General features: G+C 36.7%; 1 protein-coding gene across 1 annotated transcript in view; it reads right to left on the bottom strand.

The window, feature by feature from the left end:
- The window catches only part of LOC139742549 (CST complex subunit STN1-like), a 42,247-nt gene extending 26,602 nt beyond the window's left edge, over positions 1-15,645 (bottom strand). The window contains exons 1-3 of the mRNA XM_071653084.1: positions 15,427-15,645; positions 4,124-4,219; positions 1,481-1,570 (exon numbers count right to left, since the gene is read on the bottom strand). Of these exons, the coding sequence (XP_071509185.1) occupies positions 1,481-1,570; positions 4,124-4,219; positions 15,427-15,556 (316 nt within the window). The 5' untranslated portion in view covers positions 15,557-15,645. The remainder of the gene's footprint in view (positions 1-1,480; positions 1,571-4,123; positions 4,220-15,426) is intronic.
- Positions 15,646-18,102: the final 2,457 nt, after the last annotated feature.

Raw genomic sequence — 18,102 nt, 5'->3', positions numbered from 1 at the left:
GAACCAGTGGAGTGAATTTTACAAGTAAAGCTCATCACCATATCATGTTGATGACGAATGAAAATGATACCCTCTCCAATTATGATGCCACCAACACTGAGCAGAAGTTTTCATTTTGAACCATCATATACATTTTGTTTTCCACTGATCATGGTCTACATGCGTCAACTCAGCAAACATTACCTGAATCATGAAGAATTGGTGGTAATACCATCGGTAACACAACTTCTACTTTACGTTAAGCAATACATGAATCATTAAGAAATGCCAGCGCTATCACTGTCGCCACATTGATTACAAATACATGGACGCAGGAGCATTGTGCGACCTCTAGTGGAAATGCTCAACCTTGGTGGCGCCCTTGCTCAACTATCACAAAGCAGAGCGCAGAGATGCCTCCACCTTAAGTTGAATTTTTGATCACCAGGCTCAAAACCCACAAAAAGTCCCGAATTACGATTCTATGAAATGGACCAAAATATGTCATTTTTTGTTGTCCACTGATCAGGGTCTACATGCATCAACACAGCAAACATTACCTGAATCATGAAGAATCGGTGGTAATACCATTAGTAACACAACTTCTACTTGACATTAAGCGAAAAAATGAGTCATCAAGAAATGCCAGTGCCATCACTGTCACCACAGTGATTAAAAGAAGAGGGACACAGGAGCATTGTGCGACCTATTGTGGAAATGCTCTAATCTTGGTGGCGCCCTTGCTCAACTGGCGCAAAGTATAGTGCAGAGATGCTTATGAAAACCTCAAGTTGAATTTTTGACCGCCAGGCTCAAAAACCACAAAAAGTCGCAAAATACAATGCTCTGTAAAGGACCAAAATATGTTGTTTGGGTTGACAGACTCAGATTTTTTAAAGTTTGCCTTGTACTGTCAAAATTTGGCAGCTTAAAACAAAACTGAAATCAACATATCAGCAGTTTTTTTTGACCATATGTTTTTGGACAGACATGGCGTTCAATGAGAAATAGAATATTTTAATTGATACCTCTGCACAGCATACACGAGTGAACCTTATCTCTATATCCTCTTTTCTCCCTTTCTATGAAACTGCACCTCCTAACTCTTTTCTATTTAAGTCACTCTTTGAATGGCTTAGGTCAGTCTAATTTGAACAAGTTATATCATTTTTATAAAGACTAGCACTTCCTCTTTTAATCCCTTGAGGACAGGGTGATTTTGCTGCAACATGCAATTCCCATAGACACTTGCCCAAGTATACTCTCAGGACTTGTCCTCAACAGGTTCTCAAATAGAAAAGTGAAAATTAGTTTGGCATACTTTTTGTGGGTTTTGAGCTGGGCAGTCACATTTGATTTCTCCAACATTTGAGGGTGTGCTTGCAAATCTGTGTAAGCAAAGAAAACTGGAAAAGGCTGTCTGATACATAATGCTACAATGGGTATCACAATGGGTAGAATGCACAAGTGAGTCAATGTCTGAGAAGAGAGAAATAGACACCTGGTGTTACCGGGTGTGGCATCTCCCTGGTGACCGCATCTCTCTTTGGCTTCCAGCAGGTTGTCTGTATCACTCCCGTTCCATCATCAACTGCAGACAATTAGGAGCAAAGAGCACTCATTCCATTTTTGTCAAGCAACAAGAATGAACACATTGGCTGGCAAATGTTAGAAAAAAAAGAATGACAATTTATCTGCCTCAGGATCTATCAATATCTCACAGAAGTAGTATAACACTCTGATAACCACAGGGTTGGTAAAGATTACATGTTGGAGGCAAATTCAATAGCAATGCCACTACTTGTAAGGAGGATGACGAGGAAAGAACTTCATGGAACCTTTAAATTCATGAACAATCTGGGTGTCCTTTGTTCTAATCTTTGTCAAGTGATGTAACCCACTATTTCAATTTATTCCTGAAGACTATGAAGCTTTCTCTGAATTTGTATCTAGAGCACACACAAAAAATATGTTATGCATCGTCTAGAGACACAGTGATGATAACAGCATTTATAGTGTCAATTATCCTTTTGTGACTTAACCCATGCCCTAATATATCCCAAAATCCCCATAAAATATTCTTAATGATGCAGCAGTTTCCTGCATGCATCAGATTAAGGACAAGTTTTCCAACGGGAGCTGCTACAATGAGAGAAGACCTAAAGACCACTTTGTACAAATCTGGTGTCAGAATGACACCTCATACATTAGTATAAAATTTTCATCATATAATACTATACATAAAAAAAGTGATGTAAAAGGACATCTTGTGAATCTCCTCCATGTATGACCCTAAAGAAATGAATCAACATTGATACACCGAATGCTCTTTTTCTCACCAGGCTGCACAAATTACTGACTACTCCCTCAAGAAATGTACTTCGGCACATGTTCTCTTTCTTATCCTGGACTATCAATTACTGAATAGCACCCTCAAGAAATGACACAACATTGGCACTTGAACTCTTCTCTTTCTCACCCTGCACAAATTCCTGAATACCACTATCAGATGTTGTTTAATTAGGAATATAAGCATCACAATAACACTAAATCAATCTGCAACAGGCTGACTGAGATACATGTATGCTATATTCTGGTGAAGGATCAGATACTAGAAATTTTAAAATGGAACCTGGTACAACTGAATATTTGAGTTAAATCTGCAAATGTTGAGAAAGTGGTCTGAACTGCACAACACTGTTTTGAATCTCTTTATGTGTAACAGCTCAATTTTCCAGTAAAATTCTCTTACAAAAGGTCTAAGGCAAATGCAGTTATTGCCATTCTACATAATACTCAGTTTAAGTGTATGACATCAACAGAACCTCAGAGGTCATTTCACCCACTCATGACAATTCTATAGTGTATGACCACAAGAAACCAAAATTAGCTTTCGATAAAAATTGGATAATTAGAAACTTACCACTATTTTTTTCTTATCTGCAAATAGTGTAATATAGCTATGAATAGGAGCCGCTAATAGTTACTGAAACACAGTTTGTAATTTCACAGATAGATGTCAATGGTAACGATAATCTGTGATCCTTTTGAAGTAGTCTATTCCCATCAAGAGAAATTTGTTTAAAACTAATCGAAGTGAATCACTATGACAAGTAAGTGAAAAAATCAAAGTGACATCAGGCAAGCATGAAGAGATAAATACAACCTGTGCACAGTCAGGAAAGCACACACATTAAAGAGTCATCTCACATGGCTTCCTAATTATACCTGGATCAAGGTGCCATAGATATGCTAGGAAGTAGCTGGTAATGTGAATTTCAGAACACATCTGTAACTTCCAACTTGAATATGCTGTTGAGCTGAGTGTGTGCAATTATGGTAAAATATTTCTGTTGTGGTTCTCCAAAAATTACTTACTTGCACTATGCTAGTGAAAGTGACAAAGGAACCAACCTTAAATTTGAACCCATCCATCACCCACAGATTAGTAAGAGCACCACTCTATCAACTGAGCTGAAGTCAGTTCGTGAGAAGTGATCATGACTTTGGAACAAAGACCAAATCACTCCAAATCTAGGCTTTCCCTTTGGTCTATGTCAACATGTGTCACCAACCAATTGTTTTGAAATAATACAACTTTCCCTTACTTGTGCAGGACCCTGTTTTTAAACTTGAAAGCAGATAAATCAAAGTTGTAGCCAATTGGATATTCTGTTTTGAAGTTCAGTAAAATATGAAACTTGGTATGCAGAACTGCAAAATGCTTACAACTGGATCCAGCAGTCTTCTTCAGGAATGAAACCAACTACCAACAATTTTGAACTAGAACCAAGTTGGAGCCAACTGGAACCAACAGACCATTTCCAATCCAGATCAACTAACAGCACATCACCAACACGAAATCACTGAATTTGTCACCAACTATTTCCAGCTTAAACCAATTTTCTACCTGCTGTCTTTATGTATACACAATCTGTTGTTGACATCTGTACTTGACAAAGCTTGCTTTTCAGGAGAAAGTGACAGTACCAGTTACAGATTGTTCTGAAGCAGAACCAAGTACCAAAATGGTTCCCAAGGAAATCTGGAAAAAGCATTGCTTTTCAGTAACAGGTCACCTTGTGTTCATTTGGGAATAGGTCTTTAAGGTAATCTTAAGACTCATTGATTCTCCTCAACTTACCAGCATAATGGAAGAACTTCTCTCTCTCTGCCACACTCACGACAAGACCCATGATGTCCACCCGGTAGATAGGATGATTCTTGTATGCATAGGCATCTGAAAGACACAAATATTGGTAGTACCATGTTTACAGCACTGATTACATCATTATCAAATGCATCATTTAACATGAAACAGTACATCAGGGTTTTTTTTCTATTCTATATACTAGTAGTCATGAAAATCCCACTACCAAAATTATTCCAATCATTTAGCAAAGAAAAACAAAATGCCCTTACAACATTACCTCACTTGTAGACATTTCACTATCATACCTTCAACCAGAAAGATTGCTGAAAGCCTGACCAACAACAAAGACAGGCAGACTTGATTCTGAGCATGGGCCACTATGGTAAACTTTAATAGCTATGTGGTAAACAGTCCATTTGTTTCATATAAGTATCTATTTCAAGTGCCCAGGTTCCCCAAGAAGTAATCATATGATGGATCTTCTGTTACAGAGAGCAATTCCATCAACACATTAGCAATGTCTGCAGCCCGTCAGAGGAAACCAGTCAACATCTGATCCAACAACTTAATTCTACTAACTAACATGGACAGAGTATGCCACATACTAAATCCGTCTGGGCCCCTTTTTATCAAAAGATATAATCAATTATAAATTTCCTTAACACACAGGCTGCCATAGACTTATGATAGAAATCAACTATATAATCAATCATAACTCTTCATAAAACAGGGTCCTGGAGGTACTGGTACAGTATTTTGCACACAAATGATTTATTGTGATTCTCAAGAAATAGCTCTAACTACCAGCAGTTATGTTCATCAAGTATATGAACTAGAATCTACAATCTATGTCATGAAAGAAAATATCAAGGAAACAGTGGCAAAATAAGAGAGAACTCTTTGGAGGAATCATTATCTTGACAGATAGATGTTAAAAAAAAAATACTGCAATGTCCTCAGTCTCAAAGCATTGTCCCTCTGGACAACTTTGATCTTTTAAAACCTTGAAGATCTATGGGATATTTAATTGAAATATTTGTTGAATGTCAATTCTGCTTACTTCTTCTTCTGCTTTCTTCTTCTTCGTCTTCTTCTTCTTCTTCTGCTTTCTTCTTCTTCTTCTTCTTCTTCTTCTTCTTCTTCTTCTTCTTCTTCTTCTTCTTCTTCTTCTTCTTCTTCTTCTGTTAGTCCTGTCCTTCAAGTTTGAAGATAATTACCGGCGTGGTGTGATCATGATACAATTAAGTATGATGAATGTAGACCAATATTTTGCCTCACTACTGCGTGCTATGCACAAACAACACAAGATTAATCTATATTTAGTTTGTTTTTTTCCCCTTGAAGAGAGAGAGCCAATGGGCATGCTTTTGCAGTATGGAATATAAAGAGTGTGGAAATTCCAAAGGACTTGGAAATGTGAATCTTGTCTAAGGACTGCACAGACCAGCTGGAAAAGTTTTCCCTGTTTTATGAAATTTTCACAAAGGTCCATCTTCTCTGGTCTTCATCTTGACTGTTCTACCTGAACATGTATGTACGATCCTCTGGATCACAAGAACAGGAATAAGTCACCAGATAGGAATTTTTAGGTAAGGTAAGATTCCTAAAGAGGAGAATCTTAACTTTTTAATCAATACAACTCAAAAAATTGCATTTTTGTCATGCAATGAAATGAATTACAGAATACCCAACCTGTTACTTCTTAAAAGAGTGGTTCTGAAATAAGGAGATCATTAAAGTGTGACAAATCACCTGTAATTGTAAATGCAATGAAATGGGGGTTGAAAACTCCTAGAGTAGTGACCAATGTGAAGGGATTATCAGATTAATCTAAAAGTTGGCAAAATCATTGACAATCACTGTATTCCTTTCATGATCATGTTGAGGTATCAAAGCTAGTGCTGATAGTTTTAAAGTTTTCTATACAGTTTCCATGCACGCTGTCATGTAGCCTAAAGTGCCTCATGGATGGATATGCCTGAAATCAACTTGAGGCAGAAATGATTTGTGTGGTTCACAAAAACTGCTTGAAGTACTACTTAAAACCCGATTAAGGCTTGAATCTCTGATTTTATTATAAAGGTTTATTCCTTCACAACATATCAAAACAATAACAATAACAATAACAATAACAACAACCCAACAACCTTGTTGACCCAAAACAAAAATTTTCAGGGCTACTAGAAGTAAACTGTGTGACTTTTCTGAGGATTTTTCCTAATTTCTTGCTGAATTGACAGAAACAAGACTTGACAACATAAGATGGACAGCAAAGTTTCATGCTTAGACTGGAACAGTTGAGTATAAACTACATGGAAAGTGAGTGATGCACATCTGTACGTGGAAGAGCACAAGCCCACACCTCAAGCCTTCTTGGCCAAGCTGACAAATTCATTACCTGTCTGCTCCTCTCCTTTTCTTAATGAACTCAATTATACCCAAACACGAAGCCCACTTTGTAGAGCGGGTTTGCCACTGGTGTGAGTTACAATGTACACTTGTATTTTTGTGGTTACTTTGTGAGTGTTCAGCAAAGGAAACAATAATGATGATGAACAGCATTTATATAGTGCCACTTAATATTTGTAGAACATTCACAGGCAACTGGCTCCCACAGTATGTCACATATTCACAAAGTAACTAAGCATTCACAAAAATGAGTCATCCATGCGATATAATCATTGGGGAGGTGACTGCAGTTATTGCAATAATAATGATAGCAAAACCATCTAGATGAAGTTTATTTGAAGTTCCTCTTTAAAATGGCAGCTGCCAAAGTTACCTTTATTTTCCCCAATACACTTAATGCTGCTGAGAAGCTGTCAGGAATCATATTATTTGGACAAAATAATGATTTGCATGTAATCCTTTGAAGTATGCTGCAACATTAATTACCATTAAGGTTTACATATACCTGCTACAACCATACAGTTGTACAACTGCATGTTGAGGAAAAACATTTTTTATTTGTGATCATCGTTTCCACAAAGTGTTAACCAAGTAGCATATAGGCCTATGACCTATCATCATTATACCTTGATGAAGTCATGGACATAAATGTCATGAAAATGGCAAAGTAAGGTGATATGGCAAGAGAATAGGAAATTAGACATTTGTTCCAAGAAGTTTTATACTTTACCTAAGACCAGTCGGAATTTCAAAGTCTAGAGTATTTTAAAATTGGAAGATTTCACTTATCATGAAGCATATTACTAAATGGTATAGGATATTGAATCAACCTAGTGAGTTTAAATGTCTAATCATATTTCAAACACTTGATAGGAGCTCAACTTTGACACGTACAGATCTTGCTAAAAACTGTAAATCATGGTAGCAGCCCTTTAATGACTATACATTGGTTTGAGGTAGGTTTAGAAATAACTTTTAAATATTACATATCATTAGATCACTGGATCAAGATGTGAAAATCAGTGTTCTGCAGCTCTATCAGGATTTTGTAGTGACAGACAGCATATAGGCCTAGTACTCCTTCAACTTGTGTTGCTGAATATGCTCTACAGAGCACTGGAAAAATTGCCCTAAAACTGCTTGAGGACAGATTGGACTGTGGAGTCTTTTGAAGGAGCTTTGGAACACAAGTCCCAGGTACTACAGCAAGAAATGAATTCTGACATTTATCAGGGCACTTGCTGGTCTGACCCTTGATTGACCCCACTGAAGCCTGGTAAAGGCCAACTCCCACAGAGCTTGAGGTCACAGCAAAACAATCTTTTGTAGTACAAACAAAGTCAACCTGCCTGCCTACCTACTGGTGCAGCTCTATATTTTATTTATTGTACTGCATACCATGTTTCCACTGAAAGGAAGTGGAAGCAAATACATACCATACATCTCTTTTTTAAGTGAGATATCTCACAATTATTGACATTCAATTTTGAAACCATGTATTTACCCAATCAACAACCACTCCTTTGCCGGAGCCTCTTGCATGCTATGCAAATTCAATGGAGATTCCAGAATCTCCTACTAGGTAACAGGTCAAACACTTGTGTCATAACCTTTACCCACATAACCCCAAATAAGATTAAATACTGCCAATCTATTGAACCATTGCCATTCTAGCATGTAAGTATCAAACCTTTAGCAGACTGGCACTCATTGTGGCATTTATTATGTAAACTAGCTGCATTACCGACTCTTGCTACGAAATCCATCTGAGGTACACACAGACACAAAATTGCATTAGAGAGATAAACTTACTCAACCTTTACGTCAGCAGTTCTGTTTCATTGCTGATATATGAAACACAAACAGTAGGCCCTATAAGATGAAATATATATGGCCAAGCTCTCACCACTGGACAATAAGCTTGATGCAAACATAACTGTGGAGGCATGTGACCAAAGTAGAAATATTTGTACACTGTGGCAAGCATCTTCTATTGAAAACATATAAAAATATAAAGCATCAAAAACAATGAAACATGAACAAATAACCTTGAAAATAATAGCCATGATACAACCTTGCAACTTCTTTGCAAATGAGAGCTATCAGAGTTAGATGATTCACAAAGAAATTCCTACAAATCTTACACCCACAAAAAGTGTTAAGGACTAGCGTCCGCAGATTTCATTTGAGCCACTAACCCCGTCTTCAAATAATAATTAAATGCTCTTTTCCACGAACAAAGAGGAAATTGTTTACTTTGTCAATTGCATCCTACAACTCATTTCTTTGAAATCTTCTCATATAGGGCCTTATATTGTGCACCTCCAATTCTGAATTTCGCCAAGAAAAAGAACAACCTCACTAAACTCATGATACAGATGTTACATGAAGGACTGACTTTGATAGCAAGCAGACTATCTTGACTAAAAATCAGTTCCAAAGTTATTTGGGAGCCCGTACAAGAAAGTGACGCAAGTATAAAAGAGGGGGCCCTGAATGTGTTGGTGATTTTGCTCTGCTACAGCTATGGATTCTAGATTCTGATTCACTCAAGACAACGCCATGCAGTCAGGCATCACTTGAAGAGAGACTCTGGCAAAATAAGGGGATATCTACCGCATGACCTCTGGCAAAAGTTTTGTCGGCCCTTGAACGCAGTCAAACTTACATCAGAACGGCACCATTATCGCCCACTTCAATGCTGTCCTTTTCAGTGATATTCTTTTGCATATTACAGTGAGATCTGCATGTAATCATAATAGATTAGAGTGAAATTAATCTCCCCAAAATTGACTGAACTATTATGGCAGTGCCCACAAAATGGAAGGAAACAAATCATACTGCCATGTGTTTTCCTTGCGACTATCCAACTTTGTCTGCTCATCAAGTTCTGGGTCCATGTATGCGTCAGCGTCTGTGTTTGCATTTAGTGATAAGCAGGACTATTTGCTTGTCTGTAATTTGTATTGTGGTATTTAAAAGCCTCAATGCTGTAACTGCTTAGTTGTCTACCTTATGACTGAAAATGAATGTATATCCAACAAGAAATGTTTATTGTGAGTCACATTTGCATTGACATGATCAATAAATAAACAACAAAAAATGAAGTTCAATAATGATTTGGTAAAATTGTATCATTTAAAGACAGTATTGAAAAACAAGAAGCACCTTGCCCATAGAGAAATCATTCTTAAATATTGACATTATCTGTTAAATTAGTTTGTAAAAATGACATGTGATGTAAAAGGAAAATGAAACAGAAGAGCTGTGAATATTGCATCTGTAAACTGACTAGAATGTGGACAAGGAAGCAGCTATAAAATGAAGAAGGGGAAAACCGTGTCAACTTCCCCATCACTCCAGTTCTGAGAAATCTGTAGTCATCAAAATCACGAATGCAGAGAAATCTGCCTTATGGCTTATTTATTCAGTCTGCAGACAAGCTTTCTTAAAGACACTGTACAACTTACACAATGTAATGGACAAAAGCTTTTCATACTTTGCTCTGAGAATTCAGTTTACCTGGTACCTTTCGTGCCACTTTGTAGATTTGACAACATATCTTAGTGATATTTTTGTTGTAAGGGAACATGGCTTATGTTTATCATATACATATAATTGCATGCATGCTCATATTTATTGTGGCATTCTTTCATCAGTTTACAAAATATGAAATGGCTATCTACATGCAAAGTACATTGTACTTTAAAACAAAATGCCAGTTCTACATCACTGCGAATATAAGAATTAACAAGTCGGTAATAACATACCCAAGCCCTCAGGTATTAAAATGAAAATGTCACATTATAAATAATCACTGACAGTTTTAATCAAAAAGAAAAGTAAAAACCAAGTCAGTTGTAACGTTAGTGATATCAAATACATATTTTTCCTTATAAATGTTATCATAGTGCTGAGAGTAGCAGTATTCTTTTTCAGGCCCTTCTAGATTGCAGTGCCTTTTGCTGAATGTGGTGTTGGCATTAACTCAATGCTCATGAAATAACAGTTTAAACTGTTACTACATTTATCATTTAAAGGAATATGAAGGCATGAAATGCCTAGGAGATGATTTCGTGAATATTGATGTCTCTCATGAATATTTGTTTCAGAATGAAATGATGACATGACAACAAACTTCACTGTTATGTTCTACTAATATGGTGGAATTCCCTCAATTCAGATTTATTTGGTTTCATTCTCCTGTAAACTTGATTTGTTGCTCTTATGCAATTTTCTTTTTCTACTACTAGATAATGATTACCTCATTCATTACTAACTTTTGTAACTGCATGTCATTGATACATGACTCAAGTGGTTAAGAAATAGTTCTAATCTGTTGAAGCATACAGAAAAGTTTATCTACATGTTATATCAGATATCACTGATGTAATGTGAAAGGATACTTAAACTTGATTATATGACAACTTACATTGTATATGAAGGTTTTTCAGTTTAGAACATTTGATTTGCAGTGATTCTTCATTAATAGATTGTTACACTTCCTTGGCTTGTAGGCACCAAAAATATCATTAAATGGAGACCACAAATTTTATCCCCACCTTTTCACTGTTGATCAAGAATGACATTGGGAAATTTCAAATGAAAAATTCTCAGGATTTCAAGGTCAGAAAACAAATACATTTCAACATCACAACAACTAGTCTCCACAACTCATGATAAAGGTACAAACCCATAGAAAATGTCGATTTATAATCACTGATACTTTATGTATAATATTACCAGAACACTGAAATTTACTTAAGTTACTGCCTGTACACTGCCTGTTATCCAGAAAGAAATTCTTTTAATACCAAATGATGATAATACAAAGCTTAAAGGGGAAGGCTAGTAACTGATCAGTGGGAATCAGTGGAAATGCTGGGAGATGATTGTTCCAATCCTTATGGGATTCATTCAAGAGTTCATTGTATATCTATTGTTGTGTGAAAATGATTTGCTTCAGAATGGTCTCATATTCAAGTAATGTGCAGTTTAATGCTTCCAGGTTAGCGTCCCTGGTCAGTGACGGAGCATTAATCTGCACATTACCTGAATATGAGGCCATTCTGAAGCAAATCATTTTCACACAAGAATAGATATACAATGAACTCTTGAATGAATCCCATAAGGATTGGAACAATCATCTCCCAGCATTTCCACTGATTCCCACTGATCAGTTACTAGCCTTCCTCTTTAAAGGTACTGTTTACCATTGGATTAAAGGTACTGTTTACCATTGGGAGCAGTGATTTAAAAAGTGTTCGAGTTATCACATTTGATGCATATGTGTAGCACAGTTGTATCACCAAGACATCCTACCAGTACCACACAAAAATTTTGCAATAAAGCCTAAAATATTAGGAGATACCAATATTTTACTCAATAATCCATAACTGCAGACAGCTTAGTCTAGAAATAATCTTATTATAGCTATTGTTCTCATTTCATATTTAACAATACTTACATTGATTATACTGATTAAAATTTTCACATCTAATTGGTTGTTTCTATCCCTAACTCATATTTTGGTACTACAGGTATTTGAAGCGCTAAAGCAGGCTTTTGTTTCATCTGCAAATGGTAATTAACGCCTTTAACACTGGTGCCAGTTTGATGGTCCCAGACCATTAAAAATCACTGTTGGGCCAGTAAATTTTCAGGAATTGCCAAATTTACTGGTCTGACATGATTGGTAGAAAAAAAAAATTGTCGTGGCCAGCTTAAAAACAACAAAAAGAACAGGAACAGGTTAAGCTTAGTAATACAAGGAAAAAACTGGGTATTTAGTGGCCTGACAGGGACAGGTCGGACCAGTAGAAAAATGGGTTTAATAATGTGCAGCCCTGGATAATATCAAAATAAATCCAAAAATATTTTCACAAATTTCTCCTTACACCTAAACAAAAGATTAATCTTCGTAGATGAACACTCTGACGAGTATCAACTTTGACATAATTATATTCTTCCTGTATGGCGATATGAAATTTCAGTGCTTTTGTCCTAAAATTTTCAAACATTTAGTGTGAAATTATGCATATTCCCCCCTGATCACTGGAAAGCTCAGGTTCTGAAAATTTCACAGGAAAGCAAATAAAATAGCAATAAAGGTAACAGAAAATATACTTTGTATCATGGTTGTAGTTTTATAATACTGGGGAGATTTATCCACAAATAATTTCAGGTTCAAATATCAAAATATTTGAGTATACTATGGTAAAAAGATAAATGAAATAATTTTGTGTTTCAAATCCAGCAGTTTCCAATTATGTTGGGTGAAACCCATTTTTTTTTTGTCTTAAGCGGACACAAAAACATGACATAAAAAGACAAAAATTGTGAGAATGAGTATTCTAGAAATTTGCAAGACTATAACCAATGTGCAATTTTTGTCACATGGCAAGTGCTGATCTATAACATTCTCATAAAGTTAAAAACCATTGGATGCATGTTGTTTTTTGTTTTTAATCATCACAATATTTCATGTCATTTAACATTGATGATCCCTGATGTCCACCTCATAATGAATGTTACATTTGGTTCTTATTCTGTTTTAAAGTTTATTTCTTTAAAGAACTCCATGGAACAAATTAGATTCAGAAGAAGACGGTTGAAAAGTAATACTTAGAAATACAGGGCACATTTGAAGTTCTAAAATTTCTTTGGGGACCGTGTCTATCACTCAAACTTAAACTCAACCTTCACAGCAAATTTAAAGCCAATCTATAAGATAAAGCCTTTTTTTTGCATTATTTGGCATTTCATCAAATTCAAAAGGTGTTCTTTTTAGCACTAATAATAATAATAAAGGACATTTATATTGCGCAGCTACTATGATAATATACTCTACTGCGCATTACAAAATGACATGCATACAAGAAATTCAAACAGAAAATACATTACTTCAAAAGATGACTTTTTAACCTGGCCTTAAACTCATTAATTGTAACTGCTTGTCTTACAAACAAAGGGAGACTATTCCATAATATTGGTGCAGCATACAAAAATGCTCTGTCACCAAGAGTAACTTTCGATTTCCCAGATGGATATTTCAATAATGTTTGATCCCGTGAACTTCGAAGATGATGTCACACTTTCATAACCCAGTAGGCCTTTTGTAAAATTATCCATACACACTTTACTTTTATCATGCAGAAAAATGAAAGAATCATTAACCAAAAAGAAAAAAAAAGTATGTGGCTCAGGCATTGTTCTTATTTCCAGAGGAAGTGAGTTGCTGTGATAGTGTCTATTTCACTAAATCTTACTGGACAAAACAAATGATTGGAAGAGTGTTACAGGTAGAGAAAATATCTGCAGTTTTGACCTTTTATGATTATCATAAGGGCAATGATAATAATCATGATAACTGGTAATACTGACAATAATCTTAATGGACAAAATGTATATGATTAATAGAGTGTTACAGATACAGGAAATGTCTGCAGTCTTCGAATTTTATAATAATCATAATGACGATGATATCAATCATGATAAATGGTAATAATGATAGTAATAGCAAAATAACAATAACAGTGTAGAAGTACATATATTTGTAATGTGTCATGTTCGTCAAATGTGTGCTGTGAATCTCCTGCTGCATGGGAGGAATCATTCTAATTTTTGTCCAAACAGAAATTTTTCTAGACATTACATGTTGCGGTCTAATTACTTTCACATCACAACTCTTGTTGTTTGGCTTATGTGAACCGAAAATCAAATGAATTATTTTCGACATTCAGAGTTATCCTACCACTCAACCATGGAAATCTTCAGCTCTTGGTTTTTTTTTTTATTTGCTTCATATGAAAAGTTTAAAACAAACTAGGACAGAGCCTACAGAATGTGCAGTGCAATTTTTCTACTTGGGCCTATTATAAATCTACGAGGAGACAATATATACACGGGAATACAAAAGAGGCATTTAAGATTCATAGGGAAATCTTAATTCATTAAATACTCAGTACAGCCATGGAAGGCTGTCATCAAATAATACGACAAATAATTATTTCAAATCACCCAGAGCAGCAGAAAGGATTACAATTTTGATTACATTATTTCTTCAATTCTCTTGAAGAAATCATCATTAATGTTTACATGCTAAAAGAAAAAGAGTTAATGGGTGTTCTTCTTCAATTGAACGGACTCTGTTGCGAGTTATTCCGACTTTTCATTTATGTTATGCTGTAAAGTTTGGGTAAAAGGGTGCTGCGCAGGAAAGTTCCAAGTTTACCAATATTTGCTCAGTAAATCATTATTCTGAAACACCTTTATACATAATTAGTGTTTGTGTCACACAAATTCCCATAAATAATAATTTTTACACCATTGCATTAGGCCAAATGCAACCCTCATGATAATCAATCGAAACTCACATGATTGACCTTTTCTCCCCAACGTTCAACTTTGTTCCACTATAATTTTGTCCATTAAACATTCAAATACTCATGGTCACAGCTTCTTGAAAGCACAATATTTCAGTGCAATATATAGCCCACAATTCCAGTCCAGGCTTTCATACTCATAGCTTTTCTTTACGAGGTGATGGTACCGATATAATAGCAGCCCACCCAGTAACGATTCCACCACTGTAACAAGCAAACGTAGCCACACACGCACGCACAACAATGTTGACATTTTGTTGGGCCCCGGGAAAAGACTATGCCTTGACATTTCGGCACACATTTCTTCAGATTTCCGTCGGGAAAGACTATGATTGAAAAAGACAAGTTATTATCAACTACCTATACACATTCCTCCTATATCACAGATGACTATGATCTTGTTAATTTCTATGGGAGAGGGTGCATGCCCCACTTTGGGCCAATCATGTCTCGTCCTCACGTTTTGGACGAAGGGGAAACACCATTTATATTCGTCCTTACCAGCTGGGCCCGTGGCATAGGCGTTCATGTGTAGAATATCGTCGATATACAACCGGGCATACGATTTGTACACGGGGTCCATACTCCAAAGTTCGCGCGGAATAAACTTGTACTCATCTTCATGCGACATTCTCCCTGTCAACCCGTTGCATACGTGAAGAATTTTCAGTCAAAAGTCATCTGGACTCCCAGAAAGAGAAGTTATATAATCCGTATGTGTACAGGTTTTGCTAGAATACCTGCAGCACACATGTACGGTATAAATAGCAACCCAATTCAATTGTCCACCTGGATGATTGTTACGTCATACACCTCAAACTAGAGCCACTCAAGCGAGTGCACCCCTGGTAGACCTAAGTACTGGTATACAGTGCCTTCGACGTCCCCAGATATGTGCCACTGCCAGTCCAGGGTGTTAGTCTTTAGTTCATACACGGTCGTAAACCTTTCTTCAACTGTGCCCTTATACCTATCGAAAGTTTGAAACATTCATCCAGTAAATGAATGCCCTAGAATTATACTGAAGAAGGGAGATAGCACTCAAAACCCATGCAACAATGTAATATTACGAGTATGTATATTTCAAAGTGCCTAACAAAGCCTAGAATTCAGGCTAACTGTAACTAAAGGCTGGATAAACAGCACGCTGAGCATGCGCACTTCTGCCCCAGGTCCGGCCTGTTAATGTTATGAATTTCTTGGGTCAATTGGACTATCAACATCAGCGTCGTACCTTGCGTGTTCCAATAAATGTTCAGGAAAGAGCTTAGTGACTTGCAAATACCCATTTTCATGATATGGTGTCATTTCTATGCCGACTTATCATTGGGCTACCCCTGTAAATATGAACAGTTGTATTCAGAAAGCGTGTCCAATGAAGCAAAACTTCTACTACGATCTTACGCTTGAAATTATCAATACAGCTGTAATCTTTTTTCCTTCCTCCCACAAGAAAAGAAAATTATAATTATTACAATAAGAAAGAAACCGAGTATACTAACACACACACACGCAATAAAAGCGTGAGAAATGTACTTCCTTATTGCTTACGGATCATCTAAAGCCTTTGCTTCCTCGGTGGGAGCAGCAAAAAGCAGCAGCACTTGCAAAAACGTTGACGACGAGGACAGCTATGGATTGCTTTACATTTTATGTCATTATGGCTATTCGAGTGAAGGAACGAGACTGTAATAAGCGGAGAAAATCTGTAATCAAATTGATTTAATGGCACAGAACAGGTTAAGCAAGTCTATTACACTGTTGTGTTTCACGCAATACGCCGATCATGAAATCTGTCTTCATGGCTTCAAATTACTAACCGATGAACTTGATGGAAGTGACGTGCGTACCGTCCGTGCTGTCATACTGAACATTGCGTGTATAATTCACTTGTCAAGAGGCCTTTGGTATTGAGGACGGGCACGTAGGAGAATGGTCCTTACTGATCTCTTGTTTGATTGATTGACTAATTGACTGATTGGCTTGACTTGATTCATAAGCCCATGATAGGAATTCTGTTTCTTTTGACAAACAACGCAATATCAACATGCCAATCATAGCTTCAATATCTAGAACCTTCATCCATTTTTGTACTGCCCGACTATCCTTGACCCCTATCAAACATTCTTCAATCCCAGGCCGTCCATTGGTAATTTTCGGAACTAGAAAAATAGATCCTTTACCACTGACCATTCAAATAATACCTCTAGCCAAGCCCTGTCTTCAGCCCCATGGCGGGGGTGGGGGAGGGGTGGGGGGGTGGGGGAGGGGGTGGGTGGGGAGGAGGCAATCGCCCACCAGAACTTTTCAAACTCCCATATTTCTTTTGACTCAGATATAAGTTTCCAATAATTTGATCAGCAAATGAGAAAATCACGCAATGATTAAAGAGTCTAAGATTCCTTTTTACTAGTGTGTTTGTGAGAATATACATGACATTATCGTGATCTCTGTCACCAGTCTATTCACTGCCGTTTATTTTGCTACAGCCGGTAAGCGTTATACACCTCCATTAACGTAGAGTGCACAGCGAAGAAACACTCGCGGAACAAGAGGCGAAGTATACGACCACTTAACCTTTCAGATTTCCCCTGAATATTATTTTCCAAATATTCCAACCAATGTGTGCACCAGGTCATTTGTTTGTTTGTTTGTTTTTATTTCCGAAACGATAAAATCATACACAAAATAAGCAGTGTTGAACATGACATAATTGAAACATGAATCAAGGCTGAAGTATCGGATCGGGTCGGAACTATCGGATGTATGTATACCCCGAGGAACTGTCTCTATATGCAAAGTTGTAGCTATTGCCAGAAATTTTGCGTTTAGTGTGTATAGAAACACTCCTTGATGTGACTTCAGCCATAGTAACGGCAAGTCCTTTATACGTTGTCACTCACGGTGATGTAATAGAAAAAGAGATTTCAATTTTTTAAAACTTTTTTTCCTTGTATCAGTTGTGATTTTCTTCTTTGAACATCTATACTGCCTTCTGCTCTTCTCACTATTTTTATAACGTTGTGTGTCATTTTTTTTTTTTAATCTTCTGAGGGCGCTGTTGGCTGGAACGCTGTTTATAGCCTTCGTTCCACAGCCGCGTGGTTCTCCAGATTCTTGTTGCATGCTATACCACGGCTTCACCGGCTTACCTCAAAAGAGAGAGTTGAGCTAACC

Source organism: Diadema antillarum, unplaced genomic scaffold, assembly GCF_040938485.1.
Source record: "Diadema antillarum isolate AM-2024a unplaced genomic scaffold, OU_Dant_1.0 scf00000032, whole genome shotgun sequence".
NCBI classification, from domain to species: Eukaryota; Metazoa; Echinodermata; class Echinoidea; order Diadematoida; family Diadematidae; genus Diadema; species Diadema antillarum.
Note: the sequence above shows the minus strand (reverse complement) of the source record. Positions and strands in the feature narration are given on the sequence as shown.